Source organism: Gloeophyllum trabeum (assembly GCF_000344685.1).
Source record: "Gloeophyllum trabeum ATCC 11539 unplaced genomic scaffold GLOTRscaffold_00006, whole genome shotgun sequence".
Classification (NCBI taxonomy): domain Eukaryota; kingdom Fungi; phylum Basidiomycota; class Agaricomycetes; order Gloeophyllales; family Gloeophyllaceae; genus Gloeophyllum; species Gloeophyllum trabeum.
In genome coordinates, this window is record NW_006920415.1 from 206,834 (window position 1) to 227,348 (window position 20,515).

At 50.7% G+C, this 20,515-nt stretch overlaps 7 protein-coding genes across 7 annotated transcripts; 4 read left to right on the forward strand and 3 right to left on the reverse strand.

Moving 5' to 3' along the window:
* Positions 1-3,205: 3,205 nt before the first annotated feature.
* On the forward strand, positions 3,206-5,613 carry GLOTRDRAFT_115903 (MFS general substrate transporter; the record flags this gene model as incomplete). The annotated part of the gene is made up of 14 exons (XM_007867434.1): positions 3,206-3,307; positions 3,358-3,652; positions 3,712-3,922; positions 3,976-4,081; positions 4,144-4,206; positions 4,275-4,287; positions 4,338-4,409; positions 4,466-4,515; positions 4,582-4,682; positions 4,734-4,776; positions 4,836-4,994; positions 5,046-5,140; positions 5,200-5,488; positions 5,556-5,613. Exons 2-14 carry the CDS (start codon positions 3,575-3,577, stop codon positions 5,611-5,613), a joined length of 1,338 nt encoding a protein of 445 aa, XP_007865625.1. The 5' UTR covers positions 3,206-3,307; positions 3,358-3,574.
* A 1,155-nt stretch (positions 5,614-6,768) lies between these two features.
* On the reverse strand, positions 6,769-7,331 carry GLOTRDRAFT_40760 (uncharacterized protein; the record flags this gene model as incomplete). The annotated part of the gene is made up of 2 exons (XM_007867314.1): positions 6,769-7,172; positions 7,235-7,331. The coding sequence occupies 2 exons, from the start codon at positions 7,329-7,331 to the stop codon at positions 6,769-6,771; spliced, it is 501 nt and encodes a 166-aa protein (XP_007865505.1).
* A 1,409-nt stretch (positions 7,332-8,740) lies between these two features.
* On the forward strand, positions 8,741-9,563 carry GLOTRDRAFT_128774 (uncharacterized protein; the record flags this gene model as incomplete). Its single annotated transcript, XM_007867435.1, has 2 exons — positions 8,741-8,864; positions 9,202-9,563. 2 exons carry the CDS (start codon positions 8,741-8,743, stop codon positions 9,561-9,563), a joined length of 486 nt encoding a protein of 161 aa, XP_007865626.1.
* Positions 9,564-10,296: 733 nt separating this feature from the next.
* Positions 10,297-10,737, reverse strand: GLOTRDRAFT_41489 (uncharacterized protein; the record flags this gene model as incomplete). The annotated part of the gene is made up of 1 exon (XM_007867371.1): positions 10,297-10,737. A coding segment is annotated over one exon (441 nt), but the record flags the coding sequence as incomplete, so codon positions are not given.
* A 1,124-nt stretch (positions 10,738-11,861) lies between these two features.
* On the forward strand, positions 11,862-12,486 carry GLOTRDRAFT_41137 (uncharacterized protein; the record flags this gene model as incomplete). Its single annotated transcript, XM_007867342.1, has 2 exons — positions 11,862-12,047; positions 12,112-12,486. 2 exons carry the CDS (start codon positions 11,862-11,864, stop codon positions 12,484-12,486), a joined length of 561 nt encoding a protein of 186 aa, XP_007865533.1.
* Positions 12,487-12,849: 363 nt separating this feature from the next.
* On the reverse strand, positions 12,850-13,936 carry GLOTRDRAFT_138443 (uncharacterized protein; the record flags this gene model as incomplete). Its single annotated transcript, XM_007867436.1, has 4 exons — positions 12,850-13,019; positions 13,088-13,246; positions 13,299-13,604; positions 13,654-13,936. The coding sequence occupies 4 exons, from the start codon at positions 13,934-13,936 to the stop codon at positions 12,850-12,852; spliced, it is 918 nt and encodes a 305-aa protein (XP_007865627.1).
* Positions 13,937-14,442: 506 nt separating this feature from the next.
* GLOTRDRAFT_75705 (glycoside hydrolase family 38 protein) lies at positions 14,443-19,448 on the forward strand (the record flags this gene model as incomplete). The annotated part of the gene is made up of 28 exons (XM_007867437.1): positions 14,443-14,734; positions 14,788-14,856; positions 14,908-14,967; positions 15,016-15,167; positions 15,221-15,546; positions 15,598-15,727; positions 15,784-16,055; positions 16,117-16,125; positions 16,174-16,250; positions 16,306-16,364; positions 16,415-16,498; positions 16,549-16,676; positions 16,728-16,749; positions 16,802-16,829; positions 16,879-16,931; positions 16,987-17,089; positions 17,149-17,157; positions 17,211-17,229; positions 17,280-17,623; positions 17,672-17,771; positions 17,826-17,902; positions 17,954-18,084; positions 18,138-18,240; positions 18,293-18,417; positions 18,472-18,607; positions 18,657-18,755; positions 18,808-19,195; positions 19,260-19,448. The coding sequence occupies 28 exons, from the start codon at positions 14,443-14,445 to the stop codon at positions 19,303-19,305; spliced, it is 3,441 nt and encodes a 1,146-aa protein (XP_007865628.1). The 3' UTR covers positions 19,306-19,448.
* Between the last annotated feature and the right edge of the window lie 1,067 nt (positions 19,449-20,515).

The window sequence follows — 20,515 nt, forward strand, 5'->3', positions numbered from 1 at the left end:
TTGATTTCAGTTGGTCGTGCTTGCATGACTGGTGCAGCAATGCCTGCTCCAGCCGCTTGGGCAGTAGGATCAATCGGGTTCGTCATGGTTCTGGTTCAAGGGACGGGATTCCACTAGGGAGTCCAACGAGGATGATCAAGAGTAGAGGAGGGGTTGCCTAGGCTTGAAGAAGTCGGCAAGTGTCGTAGAAGAGTTCAACCTAATGTTAGGAAGCGATGTCCTAACTAGTCGTCTTGAGATAACTGGGCCACGTGTCAACAGTTATGTCGTCACTACCTCAGTAAGCGTACTGAAAGGTAGGTCTGGCCGGGCCAATGCCAACGGTCAAGTCAAGAGTCCAGGTAATCGCTGTATTCAACAGGAGGTTGAACTAAGGAATACATGGGTTTTCCTACAGTATATATAGTAACTGGTATAGGGGTTAATACCCAAAGAAGAGAACAATAAGAAAGGACGCGTAAGCTGTCCTGTGAGAACGTAACTCAGAGAAATGAGAAATACAAGGGCGCCCATTGGTAGAAGGTGAGTCAAGGGAGATAACGTGTGGGAAGAAGATAGCGTCCATGGGAAGTTCTACTCAGAGAAAGGTACTGTCCAATAGCAATGCTCGGAATGGAAATGGAATGAGATAAGCATGGGAAAATCATAACACCAGCTGCACTGTGGGCAGAGACCGATGTCCCGCCGGCGAGCATGCTATGAACATGCCCCGGTTGGGAGAACACTTTCCTAAAATGGTCTTTGTTGGACCATGACCTGGACATGGAGAATGTCCTTTGAATGAACAAAGGCAGGTCCGCGGGACATTTACTATGGTCTCTAAAAATCAGGGGACATTTGATTGACATTGTTCTCTCATTCTTATGTCTCTGCCAAGTCCCACTTTGGAGCATGCAAGGAAAGTGTTCTCCCACCTATTTCATGAATGACGAATGTCCGGTGGCGGGACATCGGTGCTTGCCCGCTGTGCTGAAGACTTGATATTTCGATTTTTGTGGAAGTCTCCTCATGATATATCTTGATATCAAGTGCACAACTGATGCAGGAACTATGCGGTAATGAATGACATATGAAGAGTACCATACAGTATATTTGAGGATTTTATCGTGATTTAATCGATTTTATTTGAGGCAGTATATGCTCTCTATCGCTGGCTTCGTTGGGGACAGTGACGACCAGCGTCAGGCACGGCAGCACTTGTGACATCACTGATGCAACGGGTGGTATCAGCCCTTTCTAGGCAACTGTCTATTTTCATACGTGGGTCCACGCGATGCTACTGCTCGAGCCAGTGGCACCGCCGGAGTCTCCTGGAGGCTACTACTCTGCTATCCTACAATGCTCACGGTGTTCCTGGTGCTTCCGCCGGAGTTAGGAGAAATGGCTTTTGAGTCTTATAAGAGTGGACCCGCTGCTCAATCGTCCACTCTTATAAGCCTCGTTCTTTGGGAAGGTCAGGTGCACAGCGACGCAACTACTTATCTAGACTACATTACATAAGCATGGAATGGACTCAGGCGGCGGCGGGAGGCGCTCCGATTGCCTGATTAGGCAGATCGGCAAGCGCCGACGTGGCCCGACACGGTAGCTACAAGCAACACTCTGTATTACAGTACTAATACATAGTATATATTGGTTGTACTAAGGCAGCGCTAAACCCCGGTACGACCACTGGTGTCAGTCAACAAGCAATCCTGAGCCTTGTTAAGCTTGACCGGGGGACAGATGAGCTAGCCTAATTAGGGCTGTCTAGGTGAATATAAAAGATTTAATTATGACATATCAGCAAAGATAATACTACTGAAAATATATATTACAGTGGCATGCGAAAGTAATGCACCACCACTTTTCGACCAGTATTTGGTAACTCAATGTAGACAGAGTATTTCCTCTTGGTGTAAACACATAGTTTGTAGTATTTTTGAAGCTCTATCAGATAGAACCACAATCATGGTGATCAGAATCGATCTGCTCTTTCTGCAGCAGAAACAATATTTGTAGTCAAAATTTATCTCCTTGTAGAGATACCACAGACTTCCATACATTGCATGGCTAAAATCATCAGGAAAATCTGTATATTTTAGAATCTAGAATCATAGAAATTGACTACACCACTGTGGAGATATGAGGTCAGAAAGTTGGGATTTTGGTGTAATATTTCTGAGTTTTACACCTAGACCCCCTACTTTCTGGCCCTGTATCTCCACACCAGTGTAGTCAATCAGGGTCATTCTGGTATCAAAACTGCACAGTGTTTTGCCTCTTTCAGATGGTCATAACCGCTAGTCTATCGGGACTCTCAGTAAAAAGTTGAAAATTGGGGTCTTTGATGTAGAGCCTCTCTCTCCTGATAGGGGCACCTACATCACTCCATAGTACTGCCATATTGTTGCCCAGGAGGGCTAAAAGTTTACTTTTTAAAACCGAAGAGAATGGTCAAGTGGTTGCAGAGATATACATTTATTTTGGGTGGTGCATTACTTTCGCACGCCACTGTATAAGCTTCGAAATTCTCAATAAAGATTATCTTCTGTGAGCCTGAGAATCATTTACAAAAGCCATTCTTCCATATATCCCTACCATACAATCTTTTTTTTGCTAGGCCCAAAAGAGTGTAATTCCCAAAGTGCAACTTGGTATCGTGGCGGTCTTGATGAGATGTCCCTGGCAAATTCTTAAGAAGATGCCACTCTGATCTCAGCGCTGCCATCTCAAATGATGGCACACTCATCTCTGGGCAGAATGCCAAAACAAGGTCTATGTTGGGGTCTACCGGACCTTCCGAAGCGAGGTTGACGCGAGACCTCGGCTACAACCTTGCGAGAACCTTTCGACGGGTTGGGCGTGTACCCTACCCTACCCGCGGCGCCGAACAGGTTCTAAGCTGGGCATAATGATAAGCAAAGGCAGGGCAACTCGCCGACGTGTCTCGCGAGTGTCCCAGCCTCGGGGGTCACCTGCGCAGGTACAGACCGCGACCTTATAATTAGTGAGAAACGCGAAATGTAACGATGCCGGGGAAAGAACTGTGGAGGTCATGGAGAGCTCTGGTCATTACAGGACTAGTATACCAGTCAGGGATTCAAAGTCGCGGTAAGCGTAAGCTCACGATGCTAAGCGTGAGAGATTAGTAGTGACCGTGGAAACCTGCATGGTCAGTCTTTTGTCATTGGCGGCGCACCGTCGGAATGGATTATCCGAGAGCCCGAGAACTGCTGACCGAGCGTCATGTAACCTACCAAAATATATCGCACCTGAGGAGAAGACGGTTTAAAACAGCACCTAGGTGTTGACGGCAGTCTTCGTCGTAGGCCGTTATCCTTTTCAGCCAATCTCCGCTGAGAAGCTGATGTCTAGAACGCCGCCGGAAACGCTCAGAGGCAGCAGGGACGAGGGCGACGAGAAGAAGTCCGGCAGCCGCAGAGGCATCGAGAATGACGCACCAGATGCTGCATCCACAGCTCGCAACTCGACGAGCGGGGATCAAGCAAAAGGGGTCACTCAAGATCCATGGGGAGACGGGTCGGAGGATCCCTACCGTGTGGCGCTGGATGAGACGGACTCCCCAAAACATATGGCAATAGGCAAGAAGTGGCTGATCGTGCTTGTCATCAGTTCGTCCGCACTTTGCGTGACATGTGCATCTTCTATAGTAAGTCGGATGTCTCCACCTACTATTGAACTGCTTCTCAAGATTCTGTACCTGGACAGGCTTCTTTCTCCGAAACTGGGATCGCTCAATCGTTCCATGTCTCTCGCGAGGTCACAATCCTGTCCATTAGTCTTTTCGTTGAGGGGCTTGGGATAGGGCCGTTACTAGTTGGACCACTTTCCGAAGTGTATGGAAGGAACATAGTCTATCGCGTTTCATATCTTCTGTTCTTCGCGTTCACTTGGCCCATCGTATTCGCCCCTAACATCGGTAAGTGAACACCAACGACTCGCTATATTGTGCTGGGGTCTAACGTTCTCCAGCCGTGTTCTTGGTCTTTCGATTCATAACGGGATTCTGTGGATCCGCTTTTTTGAGTGTGGCCGGCGGAAGCGTGAGTGACCTGTTCGATAATCGTTCAGTCGCGAAGTAAGTACTCGTTTGTAATTTAGTTGTGAAGTCACTGGGCACCTAACTTATATTCTGCCCAGCCCAATGGCAGTATACACGATGTCTCCATTCATCGGGCCCGTGCTAGGACCCTTAGTGAGCGGGTAAATATCTTCTTCCCCTCACCTTTTTGTCAAAATATCCCATTCACTGTGGTTTTCCATACTCCCAGGTTCATAAATCAGGTGCGCCAATCACGAAGCAGTTCGACGATATTCCTGACATTGGCTTCTAGAATGTAAACTGGAGATGGACATACAGAGTCCTCATCATGTGGATATTTGTACAGACGTTCGCATTATACATTGTGAGTCGTACCACGCGTTTCTGCACCGCCTCACTTATCACTGAGCTCTCGATCAGCTTGTACCTGAGACATATGAACCAGTCCTGACCAAGCGTAAAGCAGCTAGGTCCGTGCTTTATTTGTTTCGAACGAGGTGTACTCCAGGTAGGCTGACTGCGGGAAATTCCTGTAGGCTGCGAAAATCAACGGGCGATCAGAATTACTATGCACCCTTGGACAAGAAGGACGTGAGCGTGTGGAAGTCAATTGAGGTTTCTTGCTATAAGCCGTTTCGTATGTGTGAACCGCGTTGACGCGAGATGAATTCATTGATGGCTTTTATAGAACTACTGCTCTATGATCGCATGGCTTTATTACTGGATACATGGTAACAATTCTCGTAAAACATGTGGATGCGTTATGCCGCTGACTGTTCATGGCCCGTAGGAACGCTCTTATCCTTGGCATCCTCTACCTCGCATTCCAAGCCTTTCCTTTCATCTTCGAAGATAACCATGGATTTTCGCCCGAATTCACCGGCTTGACCTTCTTAGGAATCGGCATTGGTATGTTCAACGCCCTTGCAACGCAGTCCTTCTGGAATAGGTGGGTGTGCTCCGGTTGGAGACCCTTCGGGTGAGGCTGACTTCCCGCTAGTCTCTTTGCCCGCAAGGCTGCAGAATATGGAGACCACCCTCCGCCAGAGATCCGTTTGATAATGGGTCAAGTTGGTGGAGTACTGGCACCAATAAGTACGGGTTACAGCTCATATTCATTTACCTGGGTGCTGAATGTTTCCCTTCTCTGCTAGGCTTGTTCTGGTTGGCATTCACGACATATCCTCACGTTCACTGGATAGTACCTATCATCGCATCGGTCCCCTTCGGCACCGCCATATACTTCATCTACACTTCGACTTTCACGTATCTGGTGACCGCGTACCGACCTATAGCCGCCTCTGCAATGGCTAGCAACAGTTTCCTACGTTCCGCATTCGCGGCCGTCTTCCCGTTATTCGCAACGCCAATGTATAATAGGCTGGGGACGGTTGGCGCGACCGCGTTGCTCGCGGGCTTGACTGCACTGATGGCTCCATTACCGTAAGTCCATGATATTCCTCGCTGAGAGTTGTACTGACTCGGTACATCGACTCGGTACATCCCAAAGGTTCATATTTTATCGGATCGGTGGTAGACTAAGGGAAAAGTCTCCGTTTGCTGCGTGAACGAATCGGATGCATAATTGCTCAAACTCTGCATAATCGATGTTAGACCGTAACCAACGTCATGCTGCACTATTGTATCTGTAATTCATAATAATTGGCATATGTTTTGAACGACTCTCACAACCGCCTTGTGCGGCCAAAGGGCACATATGTCGCCCGATCGCGATCAGCCCGGGATGGTCTCAGCATGAACGTTCGGTCCCTGGTGAACGTTCGTTCTGGCACGCTGGAAACAGTGATGCGGCTGTACATGTACTGGCCAGCGTAGGTTACCTGAAGTATATGTGGCCCATGGACTGAACTAGTAACTACATGTAGGTGTATGTTAAGACTACAGCTTCTTTACTTCTGCTACTGGAAATGCACCAATAAAATAAGGAGAGGATGAAGGGAGGTCCTGCAAATGGTATAATACACGTTACATTGCGAAGATCGAGGAACGGAGCGACGCGTGGAATTGTGGTTGTAGACACGACATTCCAGGATATGCCCACAATCGCAAGGAGCACCTACATGCTCGAGGAAACCATTCTTCGTTCTACCTCCTCGCCACTCTCTTCCGCTCGCGGTCGTCCACGTCCATGTCATTTCCATCTCTTTCCCGATCACGCATGCTCCTAGTTCGTCTCCTTGTTCCCGAAGCAGGGCCTGCGGCGAGCGCTTCACGATCCTGTGCCTCGGCAGTCAACGCGGAATTCTCTCCCGCATTATTGAGCATCATCATCATGTCATGCCTTCGCTTTGCGCCCGCGGCCACCGGAGGCGTGATCTCTAAAGGCGAGAGCAGAGCGGTATCGTGGACGGGTGTGCTGCGGAAGCTATGCGCACCGGAAGCGAAATCGAACGAGGTCGAAGGGCTGAGGCTGGTGACGGTCGGCGAAGATGTAGATACGGTCTTGTTATTCATGTGCGAGAGCATGCGGATCTTGGCGTTGATGTTCGAAGCGCCTAATGGCACGGGCGTTACCTGGGGAGTTTCGGGGAGGCGAATACGCGACGATGCCGGCGAGGGTGTCGCTGAGGAGGCCACGCGCCATGTCAGATCAGGAGTTGAGTGCCCGGGTGTTTGTGGCGTGGCGGGAACAAATGGGGCGGACGTTGCAAGACGAGTCTACGATGCCAGTGATTTAGTACTTAGACTGACTTATACGGAGACTAGAAACCGCTTACCTGCTCCTTCGGTTGGAAGGATGGCCGACTTGTCGATTTCGAGCCATTGACGCCACTGCTAAGCGCGTCCCTGCCGCTCGTACCAGCCCTGTTACTGTGGCTGCCCTCGGGGACGCCTGGGCGGCTTCGCTCCTCCTCTTCGTCCTCCTCCTCTTCTCTTGCCTTGACAGCTTCAAGTCTTGCCTCGACCCAGTCCATTACACGCCCGATCGTCATCCCCATTCCAGCGCCCGGCTCCCCGTCAAGTCCCTCCTGCATTTGGGAATCGGACACGCCCTGCTGGATCATGAGTAAGAGATCCTGGCAGGCCGCAGCGTAACCAGCATTGTAGGCCTTCTTCGAGGTTGCTCTCGAAGAGCGGTACAAGGTCGTGATGCTTAGTGCAGCAGCTACATGCAATAACCATGATCAGTTCACTCGGTCTCAAGGCACTCCGAGGATTCGGCAGTACCTTTAAACTTGTCCATTAGGTCCTTCTCAGCATTAGCTAGATTGGATGGCGGTAAGGAGCTAGCGAGCGTGTTCATGTTGAGTGATTGTAAGTCCATGGCTGTTGTCGTCGTTGCGGAAGTCGTTGAGTACAGACGCTCGCAGCCACGGACGTCTGATGGAGCGATGCTCTTTTTAGGCAAGGCAGTCACTGTGACTGCCCTCGGCTCAACCCGAGAGCCACAGCTGTGACCGCTCTTGAACGTTCAACGTTCAGGGATTAGTGAATGGGAGCCTCCTGAAAAATTCAATACTAGAACGGTTACAAGCCTCCATGTGCGAGGTGTTTTCTCCCCTTATTCCGCAGGGACGACGTCGAGATCAGGCAAGAACGTTTGTCGAATAAACTTTAGCCAAGCTAACCACGCGACCCATTCGCCCTCTCGTTTCGTCTTCAGCGCGCAATTCTCCCTCTCTGGCACCTTTGGTCAGGCCTGTATCAACGATGACTCGTCTTTGTTCAAGGGGCTGATGGAGTGCGTCTGGAGGTTGCCACATCACGGATGCCACACTTCAGCCACCGCGGGATTTGCCGCCGACGCCAGGCCTCAGCCGGCCCGAGCCTTTCCTCCCCCTTCAGATTAGTACAAGCAAGCTCTAATTCAGGAGGTGTAAGTAGCAAGCTTTCTGCACCTAAAAGCATCCTCGCGCCTACATTCAATGTCGCCGCATAACTGACGAAAGATGGTTGCAGAACAAGAGGGGCTACGACAAATCCGCCTTGATTTGTGGACACAGTAAGAACCATTTTCCCGATGATATTGACCTATCACAGCCCTTTCTATTGTCCCGCGCTTCGCCATTGTTCTCGATAAATGATTTTGATGTACGAGAGGCGCAGCCTCCGAGGAGCTTTCGAGCGTCTAGCAATACTAGTGATGCGCACTTGCGCCGAGTTGCTCACGAAGCGTGACGTGGCACGGCGAGGTTCGCATTATAGGGCTCACTTCACTGCATTTTTAGTACTGCACAGGATGAATAAACATGGCCGAGCAATTATGGATCCTTTCCCAGTTCAATCTGAGGATGGTAAAGGGGCTGTAGGAACTTAGAGCTGGCGCTCGGTCTTTGTGGGTCCCTTCGCCACAGTGAGTAGAATCTGTACTTCTTTGTCGCGGATCTCAGCCCTAGTGAAGAACTGCTCGCTTCGCTCGCAACAAATAGAGTCGACCAGGCTTCGTAGGCCTCTTCTATGTCAACTCCCACTTGCGACGGCTGGTACTATGTCCCCAGGCTCTGCGAATGACGCGTCTGTCGGCTGATGCAACGCGTAGGTGGCATACCCACATATTCCATCGTTATCCAGTCATAGGAGTGCTGATGCGCACTTTTACGTCCATGTGAAGAATTCCGATAACCCAGAACTTATGGAAGACTAGACAGATTCGAAATCTGTGCCAATCGCATACGCGAAGTGAAAGTCATCTACAGAAACGAAGGTGGCTCTGACGCAGGCCACCCGACTCCGATGAGGACAGCTCTGGACGAACCGACTCCGAACGGAGATACTTCGGAGGCAGACGACTCTGGAGAAGACAGACAAGATGATCCCGAAGACGGTGGATCTGTAGAGACGAAGATGGCGAAGGCGGGTCCGTTCAAGATAGCTCTGAAGAAGGCGGATCCGTAGAAGGCAACTCTGAAGAATGCAGACCTGCGAAAGACGACTCTTAGAGGAAGAGTGGAGCGAAACTCTCATGAATGTCCGGGCGGATACGACTCTGACCCTTATGGGACGATTATCAGGCTACTACTGGAGAGAGGCGGGCCAATGACACCCAACTTGACAAGGCTTGAATGGACCAACAAAAATGAAGACCGCAGGATAGATCCGTGCCCGGGCTCAGTGCTCTGCTTTCGTCGCACCTTCCCTTCAAGTGACCTCTCTTAAGGTCGAGAGCTCGGACTCCCTTTGTGTCCGGGACTTAGGCACTGGTCAGGGGGACATTCTCGGCAAATGGTTTGCTGACCTTCCTGAGAAAGTGCCCAATCTCAAAACGTTCCGTTTGAATGGAAACTTGCCCGAATTCCCCTTGGACTTCATCGGTCACCTCGTAACCCTTGAGGAGCTGGACCTTAGCGACCTCCACATGGACAAAGCAGGATGGGTGAAGGCACCGCTCTTGCGACCCTTGACGCCGCTCACTCAAGTCAAAACATTCGGTGTTACAGCGTATGTCGAAGAAGTCAAAACGATCGAGGGTGACTTCTCCATATTGCCTATGCTAGAGACCTTTCACGCGGAGAATACTATGCCGTCTAAAGTACTGCTATCTGACAGAAATCGATGAGACCCTGCAGGCGGAAGATACCTGCAAACTCTGCCAATCCTTGACAAAATTTGCGGCCACTCTCACAACGCTGAGGCTGGATTTTGAAGACGTGCGTGATTCTGGGTCTCCTAACGGGACCAGGATATTCACGGCCATTGGTCCGCTTCTCGTGCCCCGCCGCTGCCTCCAGGAATTCTATATATCCCCCTTTTTCGCCAGAATGGAGTGCTCGCCGTATCTGATAGACGATGTCGATGTCAAACGAATGATACTACCCTGGCCTAAACTGCGGGAACTGCGATTGAACCTGCCACCGGCAGGCATAGGGATAACCCTTCAAAGTCTTGTGGCATTCGCTGTTCACAGCCCTGATCTTCTCACCGCACGTACCGGCGAAGCTCAACTTGAAGGAAATCATGGAGGCAGACCATTCATTGAGAACGCTAATCCTTCGCAGTGCGACATCCTCAGATCTTCGCTCAAGCACTGACCGACTTCTCCCGCACTTGGCCACGAAGGCAATGGTCGGGTTCCTCCCATCGCACGTTCTAGAGCATCTGGACGCTGTAGCAGAGGAGAGACGCAGCGTGCATGAGATGACGCGAATGATGGAGGTGTTGGCTTTCGACTAGCACGCTATGTGCGCAGCTAGAGACTAACGAGATGAATCTTTGCACTATCCTCAATCCGTGTAGCCTGCCATGAGATGTGGCAGCACAGAGTATATCGCAGCGTCGGCCTTGAGATGCAATCAACTAGTATTATCCGGAGCACGTCTATCACCGTACAACTTATGATTCCTCTTCGCATCCGCATACACCTCGCGCCAGTCATTACACACTGCATCATATATCTGAGTCGTGGTCGACTTGGGACCCATCGGGTACCTGGCAGACTCCAGTCGGAGATTCGGGTGACATAAAATCGTCTGCCGAAGGTAGTTCATGCAGTGGTGAGTGAGAGTCGAGGGCGTACGGGAGATGTCACTCGTTCTGACATATTCCCGCCTGATGATATCGAGGCAACGGAGCTGATGAAAAAGCGTGACGGTGTAATTCTTGGTTGTTCCGTGTGCATTAGCGTCGTCCAGGTGAATTAGGTGTCCACTTGGCGGCAAGAGCCTCGAAAATTCTTGGGCACCCTCGGATACGTTAAGGCTATAGTGAACCGTATTTGAGATGCGCATGACTACGTGCTTCTTCGTGCGTCTTTTCCAAGAAAGTTGCACTAGGTAATCATGAGTATTAGGGGATCGAAGTCGCGCTTAGTGCATACCATCGCTTTGGGTGTTGTCCCACCCAAAGGTTATGAGCAAGGCAGACCATAACAGGAGACAAATAGCCAAGAGTGCCAGGCTTGTATGCGAGTAGTTGCGCAAGAAGTTATTCTTCATGGTGTCGCTGGACGATTGCATGGTCAATATGATGGAGGCATTGTCTTCACTTGATGTGGGCGACGACATGAGAATACTCGCCCGGTAATTCAAAATGCCGATTTATCAGGACTATATTCAGAAACGCAGCGCCATGACGCTTGATCAAACCAATCGCTATCTCACCACTGCGACCGTCGACTATGGGGACAGTTCACCGGCAGAGTCAGCAACATCTTGGACTTAAGAACGGTTATACGCGTACCAGCACAAATGTATCCGCACTGAAGATGCTTCAGGAAAAATTCTGGGCCGGAAGCTAAGTACATGCTGCAATCAAAGTCAACCCCGAACCGGGCGTGGGATTGATGCATCCATCCTGCGGGTGTCCCTGTGATAGGCGTTATAAATGGCGCAGACTCCTATGCGATAGGTAAAGGACAATCAGATGTAAGACTCTTCTGTACCCATCCATCTGTCTTAGTATGACACGGCAGGCACACCTACAACAGCATTAGCATAGCCTATCCCCGTCACGACCCGTCCGAGTGCCAGGCGATCGAGGTATCATTATCATGAAGTCTTGGACTTAGTGGGAACTGGGAAGGGTTGCTTACTGTCACCTTGTGCACTACCTAACTTCGCGAGACTGAAATGTCCATTCAGTTGACCAACATCGAATATCAATCCCTTCCTGCCGAAGATGAAGAGACGCCGGTACCATCCAACCTGACGAGTCGCAGTGAGTACTTATACGACTGAGAATATTACCGCAGGCTGACGATACGCCTTTAGGCAACGATCGCTCATTATCAATACCTATTATCCTCCTTGTCGTCGCTTGTACCATCGCCAACCTCGCATTGTTCATAAGCGACCAGCCGCGCCGGACCGCGTTTATTTCAAGAGATTCCGCCACAACACTTCCGAGGCCGAATCAGTTTATGGGATTGGACAAGATTGAGCGAGCTGCGCCTCCGATCAGCAGGCAGTTCGTCAACTACCCCTTCCTGTTGACTCAGATCGATTCCGGGAGGCCGAGTTATGTGTATAGTGACGATCCGAAAAGACACATGACGTTCCGAGGATACATATCTCCTGAAGATCGCCAGGTGTCTGTCTCAGCTCAGGTACGCAGTGCAATGATGAAATTTGCATGCAATTCACCTGGAGTAGATTTCCACCATCGTGCAGTTCAGAGCTCTTGACTTCGGGATGGAAGACTGCGAACTGTCAATGGTGGTCCCAATCACGAGAGAAGGCTCCAATTTCACGCTAGCAAACGATGAATCCGCACATACTATCGATATCTGGCGGCTTTCCGCAAACACGGCAATTGACGCGAAGAGGCTATCGTATTCCACGCGACCGCCGAGATCCAGCAAGGTCGCAAGTGCCGATGTCATGATGGGGACTTCGTTTAACCACCATTTTCATTGCCCACAGGACTCCGTGCATTCCTTCGAGCTTGCATGCGCACCCAAATCCCCATCCTGTCACGTTGAATGGTGGCAGAACATGGAGGGCGCCTTTTCAGGTGAGCCCCGCCGGTTCAACCCCAGGCACTAGGTGCAGTGTCACTGACTCTCGTGCTGTCAAGCCATATACCTCACTCAGTATGCCACTGTATAATCAAGTAGGCGGTCTGAAACATTCCCGTGTTCAGGCTCGAAAGAGGGTATTTAGTACATATCAGTGGAAACGCACGACACGTCGACAATTGTACTCACATTAGAAAATCGTGGCCAATCCATAAACTGAGATGCGCGACATTGGGTTGTGGTCCGCATATTCCATACACGAGTAGACTCGCTACAACGGTTGAAGTGTGGTACAACTATGGCTACAGCCTTCACCTGATTGACTTTGGAGCCAGATTATCAGTCAGTAACAATCAAGCGCGACAAGCAAAATTGCTACCAGTCTCATGGATCAGTCTTCGAGGACCCAATCGCCTTTCTTCCAGCCCTCCATCTCGATGAACCGTCGGGCGCTCTTGAGGACATTGGCCCTTCCGTTGCCGTACGACAAATTTCCGGGCCAGGCGCCGTATATGTCTTCGAAAGCGAACGGGCGCAACGCGTTCCAGAGTGCTTGAATATCTTTTGGAGGAAGAGGAATCTACGTATGTCACTCAGGAAGACGCAGCAGTTTCAAAGATCTCCCGCACTTGCCATGTTCGGGTATGAGTACATGAACGACATCTTCCTGTGATCTGCGGCCACACCAAAAGTGTCCGAGCAGAAGACCACGCCGGTGGTCGGGAGGTCCGCTTCCGTTGGGTCAAGAGAGCGGTCCCAGTGCAAGACGCTCGATCCCGGGAAGTGGCCTGCATTCGGTCGTTTGCCAGCAAAACGGGCTCGCACAGTCCCCATACTTACCTCCGCAACGTATCACAGTCAATCCTTCAGATATCACTTTGTGCTCCCCGTCCCAGAACTCGACTACCTTCCCCACATGGTCGTCATCGCGCATAAACCATTCTTTGTCTTTGGCCGAAACAAACACTTTGCACCCGAGCATCCGCGCCCACGTCACGGAACTGCCAAAGAAATGCGGGTGCGAGATGGCAATCCCGAGGAGTGGCTTGTCCGCTGTGGACGCGCTAATCTGAGAGACCGCGGACGGGGAGAGGTAGGCCTGACAGTCCCAGATTACATAGCCACGGTGAGTGTTTACTATGAACGCTACAGTCCAAGTTATTATGTCGGAGTGTGTTGTATATCATGCGCTTACGAGTCTGCCCTATCCCGAAGCTGGGCTCGGTGACGATGCGCACGATCCTCCTGTCCCTCTCTTCTGGCATGAGCACCGTCTTGTGGTCTTCGTCGATCTTGCGCCAGCTTGTCCACTTCTGTCCGGTCGTTGGTACATACTGTCTTTCGTCGAGGCATATCGCGCATCCATCCCCGGATTTCTCATCCCGTATGGGATAGGGACGTCTGCCCGGGGAAGCATACTGCGTCCCACATGTGACGCATATCGAGCGGTCGTAGTCGTCCTCCGCTGGTTGAGACATTATCCTTGTGGCTCTGTGGTAACTCTGGTGTATGTCACACCTTTGTATTTACGTTCAGAAGGAACTCCAGAGTAGACCCGTATACCTCGTGCATGGAGGCATCCTCGTGATCGCTCGAAAGGACATTGAAATTTCCATGAAGAGGGATTCAGACGCTCGAATCGACAAAGTGTAAGAATCTGAGCCATTTATTGTCCTTGGAATTCGCCAACAGGCCTGGCACGTACTAGTATGCGACGCCCGGCAAGCTTCTCAGTTCACTGAGAGCGATGCCAAACGTCTCTCTATTGCCACGCTGTGCTGTAAGTAATAGAGCCGTCGAACGTGGAAATCGAGAGTATAATCCATCTGCTGTTCCATTCATCGAGCTCTAATATAAGCTGCTGAAAGAAATGTAATATGAGGTACTAAGGTCAAGTGATGGCCGCTGTGGCAATCGACGCCGGCTGCGGGGTTGAGGTCGGGCTTGACGCGTATCTTTCCCGCCGCCGACGTTCGCAACCATTATGGCTTGCCACGCCCACCATGCGCAACAGCAAGGGGGATACCCAGAGCAGAACTATGGGCCTGGTGCCAAATGGATAAAACATTTGACGCAGAACCGACTGGGTACCTTCACCGGCGGACACTTCGCCGACGTTAACCTGACCTCGATCCTCTTTACTCATCGTCTGGACGATGATAACCATGTGAAGCTGCAGGTATGGAGTGCGCCGGGGCTGACCAAGCCGACTTTCGAGGAAGCAATGAAGCAGAAATTCAAGCCCGCGAAGAAGGGGGATTCTTTTGGGCCGTCCTGTAAGTCGTGGAAGCGCTTGGGAAGGCCGAGGCGACTGCTGATGGGCATGAAGGGACCAACCACTGGTGGAAGGTCTCCGTGAACATCCCGTCGTATTGGGTGCAGTATGAGCGTGTACAGTGTATGAACACCTCCTTTTGTGATACTATGATCACGCTAATGAACGGATAAGTCGAGTTCGATCCTGGCTGCGAAGCCATGATATACACCACGGATGGTGTGCCCCTTCAAGGTAAGCTGACGACGTGAATTTATTATACGGGTGCCAATCCCTCGTCAGGGATTACGGGAGGGTTTGGCGGGGATCGTCGCGTCGACTACATCATCCCTAGGGACACTGTCAAGAAGGGCAAGCTCGACTTTATCATAGAGTCCAGCTGCAACGGCATGTTTGGTGTGCCATGGAACGGAGACACCATCGCCCCTCCCGACGTATGGTTCACTGCTATACTACAGAGAGTGCGATCGTTCACGTCCCCTTGCAGATGAACCGCTACTTCCAGCTCGCGTCTGCCGACTTGGTCGTACCCAACGAAGAAGCATGGCGATTGATGGCGGATTTCACTACCCTGCGGGAAATTGTGGACACCGTGCCCGGCAACACGCCTCTGCAGAACCAGGCGCTGACAGTTGCCAACGAGATCATGAATATCTTCGATAAGGGTGAGCCCAACACCGTCGAGGAGGGGCGGAAGGCCGCGGAGAAGGTATTCGGCGAACGGTGGGACAAGAAAGGCGAGAAGATATATGAAGAAGGGCCAGAGAGGCCGCTCGTGTGGGGAATTGGACACTGTCATATCGACACTGCCTGGTTCGGCTGTCTTTATCTTTTCCCTGGAGACTCGAGCTGACCCTTGCAAAGGTTGTGGCCCTATCGCGTCACCCAGCAGAAAGTAGCTCGCTCTTGGTCCACACAAGTAGACTTGATGGAGCGCTACCCGGAGCATCGGTTCACCTGCAGCCAAGCGCAGCAGTACAAGTGGCTGGAGCAGGTGCGTGGGCTCTCACTCGAGATGTTCAGCCAGACGCGAATATAAACATTCCTCAGCTCTATCCTCCTCTCTTCGACCGTGTGAAGGAGAAAGTGCTGTCTGGACAGTTCCATCCTGTCGGGGGCTCTTGGGTCGAAAACGACTCCAACATGCCCTCGGGCGAGGCCCTTGCCAGGCAGTTCGTCTTCGGGCAGCGGTACTTCGAGAGCCGTTTTGGCAAGCGATGCGACACAGCATGGTTGCCCGACTCTTTCGGTCTGACTGGAGCGTTGCCCCAGCTCATCAGATTGGCGGGTATGAAGTACTTCTTTACGCAGAAGTTGTCTTGGTATGTCTTCGACATGCGATAATACCCACTTGGGAGAGAAGAATTGATCATATCATTGCAGGAATAATATGTATGTCCCTCTTGGCAATCTCTGAAGGAGATGCTTAGTCTTGTTTAGCAATACATTCCCTCATTCTACGTTTAACTGGGTTGGTATTGACGGCACCCAAGTCCTGTGCCATATGACTCCAGTTGGTGAGTAGGATCGTCGCCTTATGATGATACTATTCACGTTTCGATGTGCGTGTAGATACATACACGGCCCAGGCAACTGTCGGCGATGTGAACAAAGCCATAACAAACCATAAGGTATAGTCGCCAAGACTATTTCTCCCTACGAATGCCTGATAGTTTTGCAGAATTTGGAATCGAACGACACTGCACTGCTAGTATTCGGAAACGGTGACGGTGGAGGAGGACCGCTGTCAAAGATGTTGGACAACGTGAGTATTCGAGCTGTCCTGGACCTTGTGGGTGCTTAGTATCGTATTAGCTTCGGCGAATCCGGGCTACCACCAACAACCATCGCGAACTTCCACCAGTTGTGATGGGCCGCTCTGTGGAGGACTTCTTCGACGACGTAGCGGAACGGTCCAACCAAGGCAAAACGCTGCCTAACTGGTAAATCCGCATCTTTGAATCCGAGGACTATGTACTGATGCCGATGGTCAGGCATGGCGAACTATACCTTGAGGTAGATATTAATTCGTCGTCATCTTCGCAAATGCTCTATCTGACTCGCATAGTTTCACCGAGGCACTTATACGTCCCATGGTAAGTCGTTAGTGTGATACATAGTATCCAATCTGACTCCTTATCGCAGGGTCAATTAAGAAGGGAAACAGAAAGTCGGAGATTTTGTTGCGAGACATTGAGGTGAGCGCCCCCCTTTCGTGGGCTCACTGTCCCACTCCTCCAACCATTCTCGTAGCACGTGGCTACGCTGGCATCCTTCCCGGCGTTCGCTGTCAAGGAATATACCTATCCGAAGGACAAGATTGATGTCTGCTGGGAGAAGGTCCTGCTGAATCAATGTATGTTTATGTGTCCTGACTCATTGTCCTTGTAACAATTAACTTCTTCTGTTATTTAGTCCACGACGGTACGTGTGATTGCCACTGTCACGTACATCCCTGTAACTCTGTTGTTTCTCAGTGCTTCCCGGTTCAGCGATGTAAGTGTTCTAGAGTGCCGTTCAAGAGCAGATCTTACGGGCTTATGTAGTGGTATGGTCTACGAAGATGCCGAAAAGCTTTATGCAGAAGTGCGCAAAGACGGAAAGGCGCTCCTTGAAGAGGCCTTCGAGGCGATCTTACCTCGCTCAGCTCCTGCGACCTCCGATAATCTAGCCAAACTGCGCGGCCAGGGTGACCTAGTTGCTGTTAATACTACCTTCTTCGCTCGCCAGGACGTTGTCAAAGTACCACTCACTGGAGCCGGTTCCCAGTTTAAGTCACAGGTCGTGCAGACGTCTAAGGATGGCACCGGCTACGCTCTCATGGAATGTTTGGCGGATAGCAATATCGCGCTTTGCAAGGGACTTTATGCGGATAGTATGCCGGTATCAGGTAATGTTGTTACCATTCAGACTCTGGTATAGCTAATCTCCTATCAAGTCTACACGAATGGCTCTGGCCACTTTGTCTTGAAAAACTCGAGTGTCCAACTTACAATCTCAGGCGGACGGATTACCAGCCTTCTGGATGTACAGCTTAAGTAAGTCTAAGTCATTGTCCGGAGTAATGCAAGCTCATAGTGCGACTATGGTAGCCGAGAGCTCATCGCGAAAGGCGAGAGTGGCGGTCTCGTCATCTTCGAAGATCGTCCCAACTACTGGGACGCATGGGGTATGTACGATTCACCGGAAATTATGTATAAACCTAAATATCAATACATAGACGTCGAAATCCATCATCTGGAGAAGAGGCGCCCATTGGAGTTTGCGAACATCTCGGTTACCGCGGAGGGGCCTTTGCGTGCGTCCATTACATCAGAGTTCAAGTATGGACAGAGCACTATCAATGTCACGGTGCGGCCCCGTACCGATGAACTGAGAGTGAGCGGTACTAACTTGCATCCTAGATCTCTCTGGATGCCGTAGCAGCAACTACGAGACCTGGTTCTCGTTCAATGTTCACTTTTGATGCAGTCGTCGACTGGCACCAGAGACATGAATTTTTGAAGTGTAAGTACATCGATGCGGACCACTGCGTCCCCAAGGCTAACTCCTGCGCCAGTCGAGGTGCCACTGGACATCCACAACGAGAACGCCATTTATGAGACTCAGTGGGGTTATGTCCAAAGACCCACGCACAAGAACACAAGCTGGGATTCCGCTAAGTTCGAGGTGTGCGGGCATAAGGTAGGTTCTACCTGAGGTCCCACCCTCGTCATCACGGCTTATTGTATCCTGCAGTACGCGGACTTGAGCGAATTCGGATACGGTGTCGCGCTGCTGTCTGAATCCAAGTACGGCTTCTCTTGCTTGGGTAACGTTTTGCGCATTTCTCTTCTGCGGGGAGCGACAGCGCCGGATGCGGAGCAAGACCAAGGTATGAATATACCACCATGAGTTTGACAGCTAATATTTATGCCTTCCAGGGAAACACGAGTTCTCTTGGGCTGTTCTCCCTCACGCAGGACACTTCCTGGAGTCCGACGTCCCGCTAGCCGGCTACCTCTTTAATTCGCCTCTTCACGGTGTGTCCGGTAGTTCTTTCTCCCGTCTCTTCTACTTACCGCGGGCCACCAGTGCGATACGTGCCGCGGGAGAGCAGGAACCTGCTCGAGAAGATGAGGAAGCCATTCACGATCGAAGGGGCTCGAAATGTCTACCTTGAAACGATCAAGCGCGGCGACGATGACGACTTCTCTTCCACTGATATTACCAAGACGATCGTGCTGCGACTCTATGAAGCCTTCGGCGGGCACGCGAAAGTGAAACTCAGAGTCGCTGGCTTCGTGAACGTCGCGGCTGCCTATGTCACTAACCTCCTCGAAGACACGGGTGATGAACTGAACGTCCTTCGCGCTGAGAGTGATATTGCGCAGGGCGCTTCCATCAATTTGGACTTCCATGGCTTCGAAGTCAAGACTGTCAAGCTGGTGATCGGATCCGGAGAATCTGCTCTTCCAGAGGAGTGAGTCTCGTTGGTGTCCGACGGGCGGCTTCATACATGTATTCATTCCGTACATTCATCGTAGGTCCTCGGAGAAGAGGGATAGCTGGGTCAGCGTCGGTAAACCGTGAGGCATGACACTTTCAAAGCTTCACACATGTACCAGGAGGTCCCGTGCAAATTGCGGCTTGATGCTGTGACAGGAGTTGTATGTTGTATTGTGTTGTGCTCTCAATGGACTTGCCGTTTTCTGGACGTGCCCGACATCACGGGGGGCAGCCATGTGTGCGATGCCGTCCACCGCCACTCTCATCATCTGACCCTCTTAAGTTCCCGGCATGGAACGGTGTCGTTGTTCGTATAAACCGGAGTGCCTTGGATTGCCAATTTACAGACGACCTACGTATTAGTCTTCGAAAGGGACTTGGCTGAATCTCGAAAGGACGGTGTCTAGGGAAGCGGGCCGGCCCACTCACCCTTTTGTTACTCCTCTTCCTCCCGTCATGCGGGGATATCCAAAGGGAAGACCGAGGACTCACTGCCTGCCATATAACTTATAAGAGTCGTTTCTTAGCATGTTCCATTGCGGAACCGTCGGTATCGTGTGAATACTTGCCTTTTATGGTACCGCTTACCGTTGCCGAGCAGGACCAGGTCGACTTTAGGAAATCGAGCACAGCAATGCGGGCTTGCACTCGGGGTCCTGGCACCGCGTGATGGAAGAGAGTGACATCCACCTCTAAATATCGAGTTCCTCCTGTGCTAATGCTTGTTGACTTCTATGAGCTCTCTAAGTACACTTATATTAGGTCAGAGAGTATGGAGAGAGCCTATATACATAGTCTGGTACAGTATATGTGTAATTAGCACCCTTCTCTGTATGAATTATGCAATACTATATATTACCAAGGTCTGCCTATGGTATAAGTACTAGTGACAACTCTGCTTCGTTGTTGAAGATCTAGAAATACCATGTAGTCCGGTCATAGCTTGTATACACTCGGCATGGAATTGTAGGAGTGGTGGTGTTTCAGGATTGATGTGACTCTCTAACACGCATCCCGAGTCGGAAGGTAACAAGGTACATTGGTGAAGTACCCTCAAAGGCTCCAACAAGAATTCCAGTGGAGGAAAGTGCTATTTGAAGCAATGTATTGCACTTTATAGTAGGTTGGATAGCTAACGACAGTGGACTATATGTTGGTATCAGAAACTGGCCAGTGAATTAAGTACATGTCCTAGGCTACTACTAAATCTGAGTGTGACCAGTCTCATCTCCTGGCAACTTGTATCATCAATGTAGAGAAACATTGAACATGTCACCATTGAAGCTGCTACTTA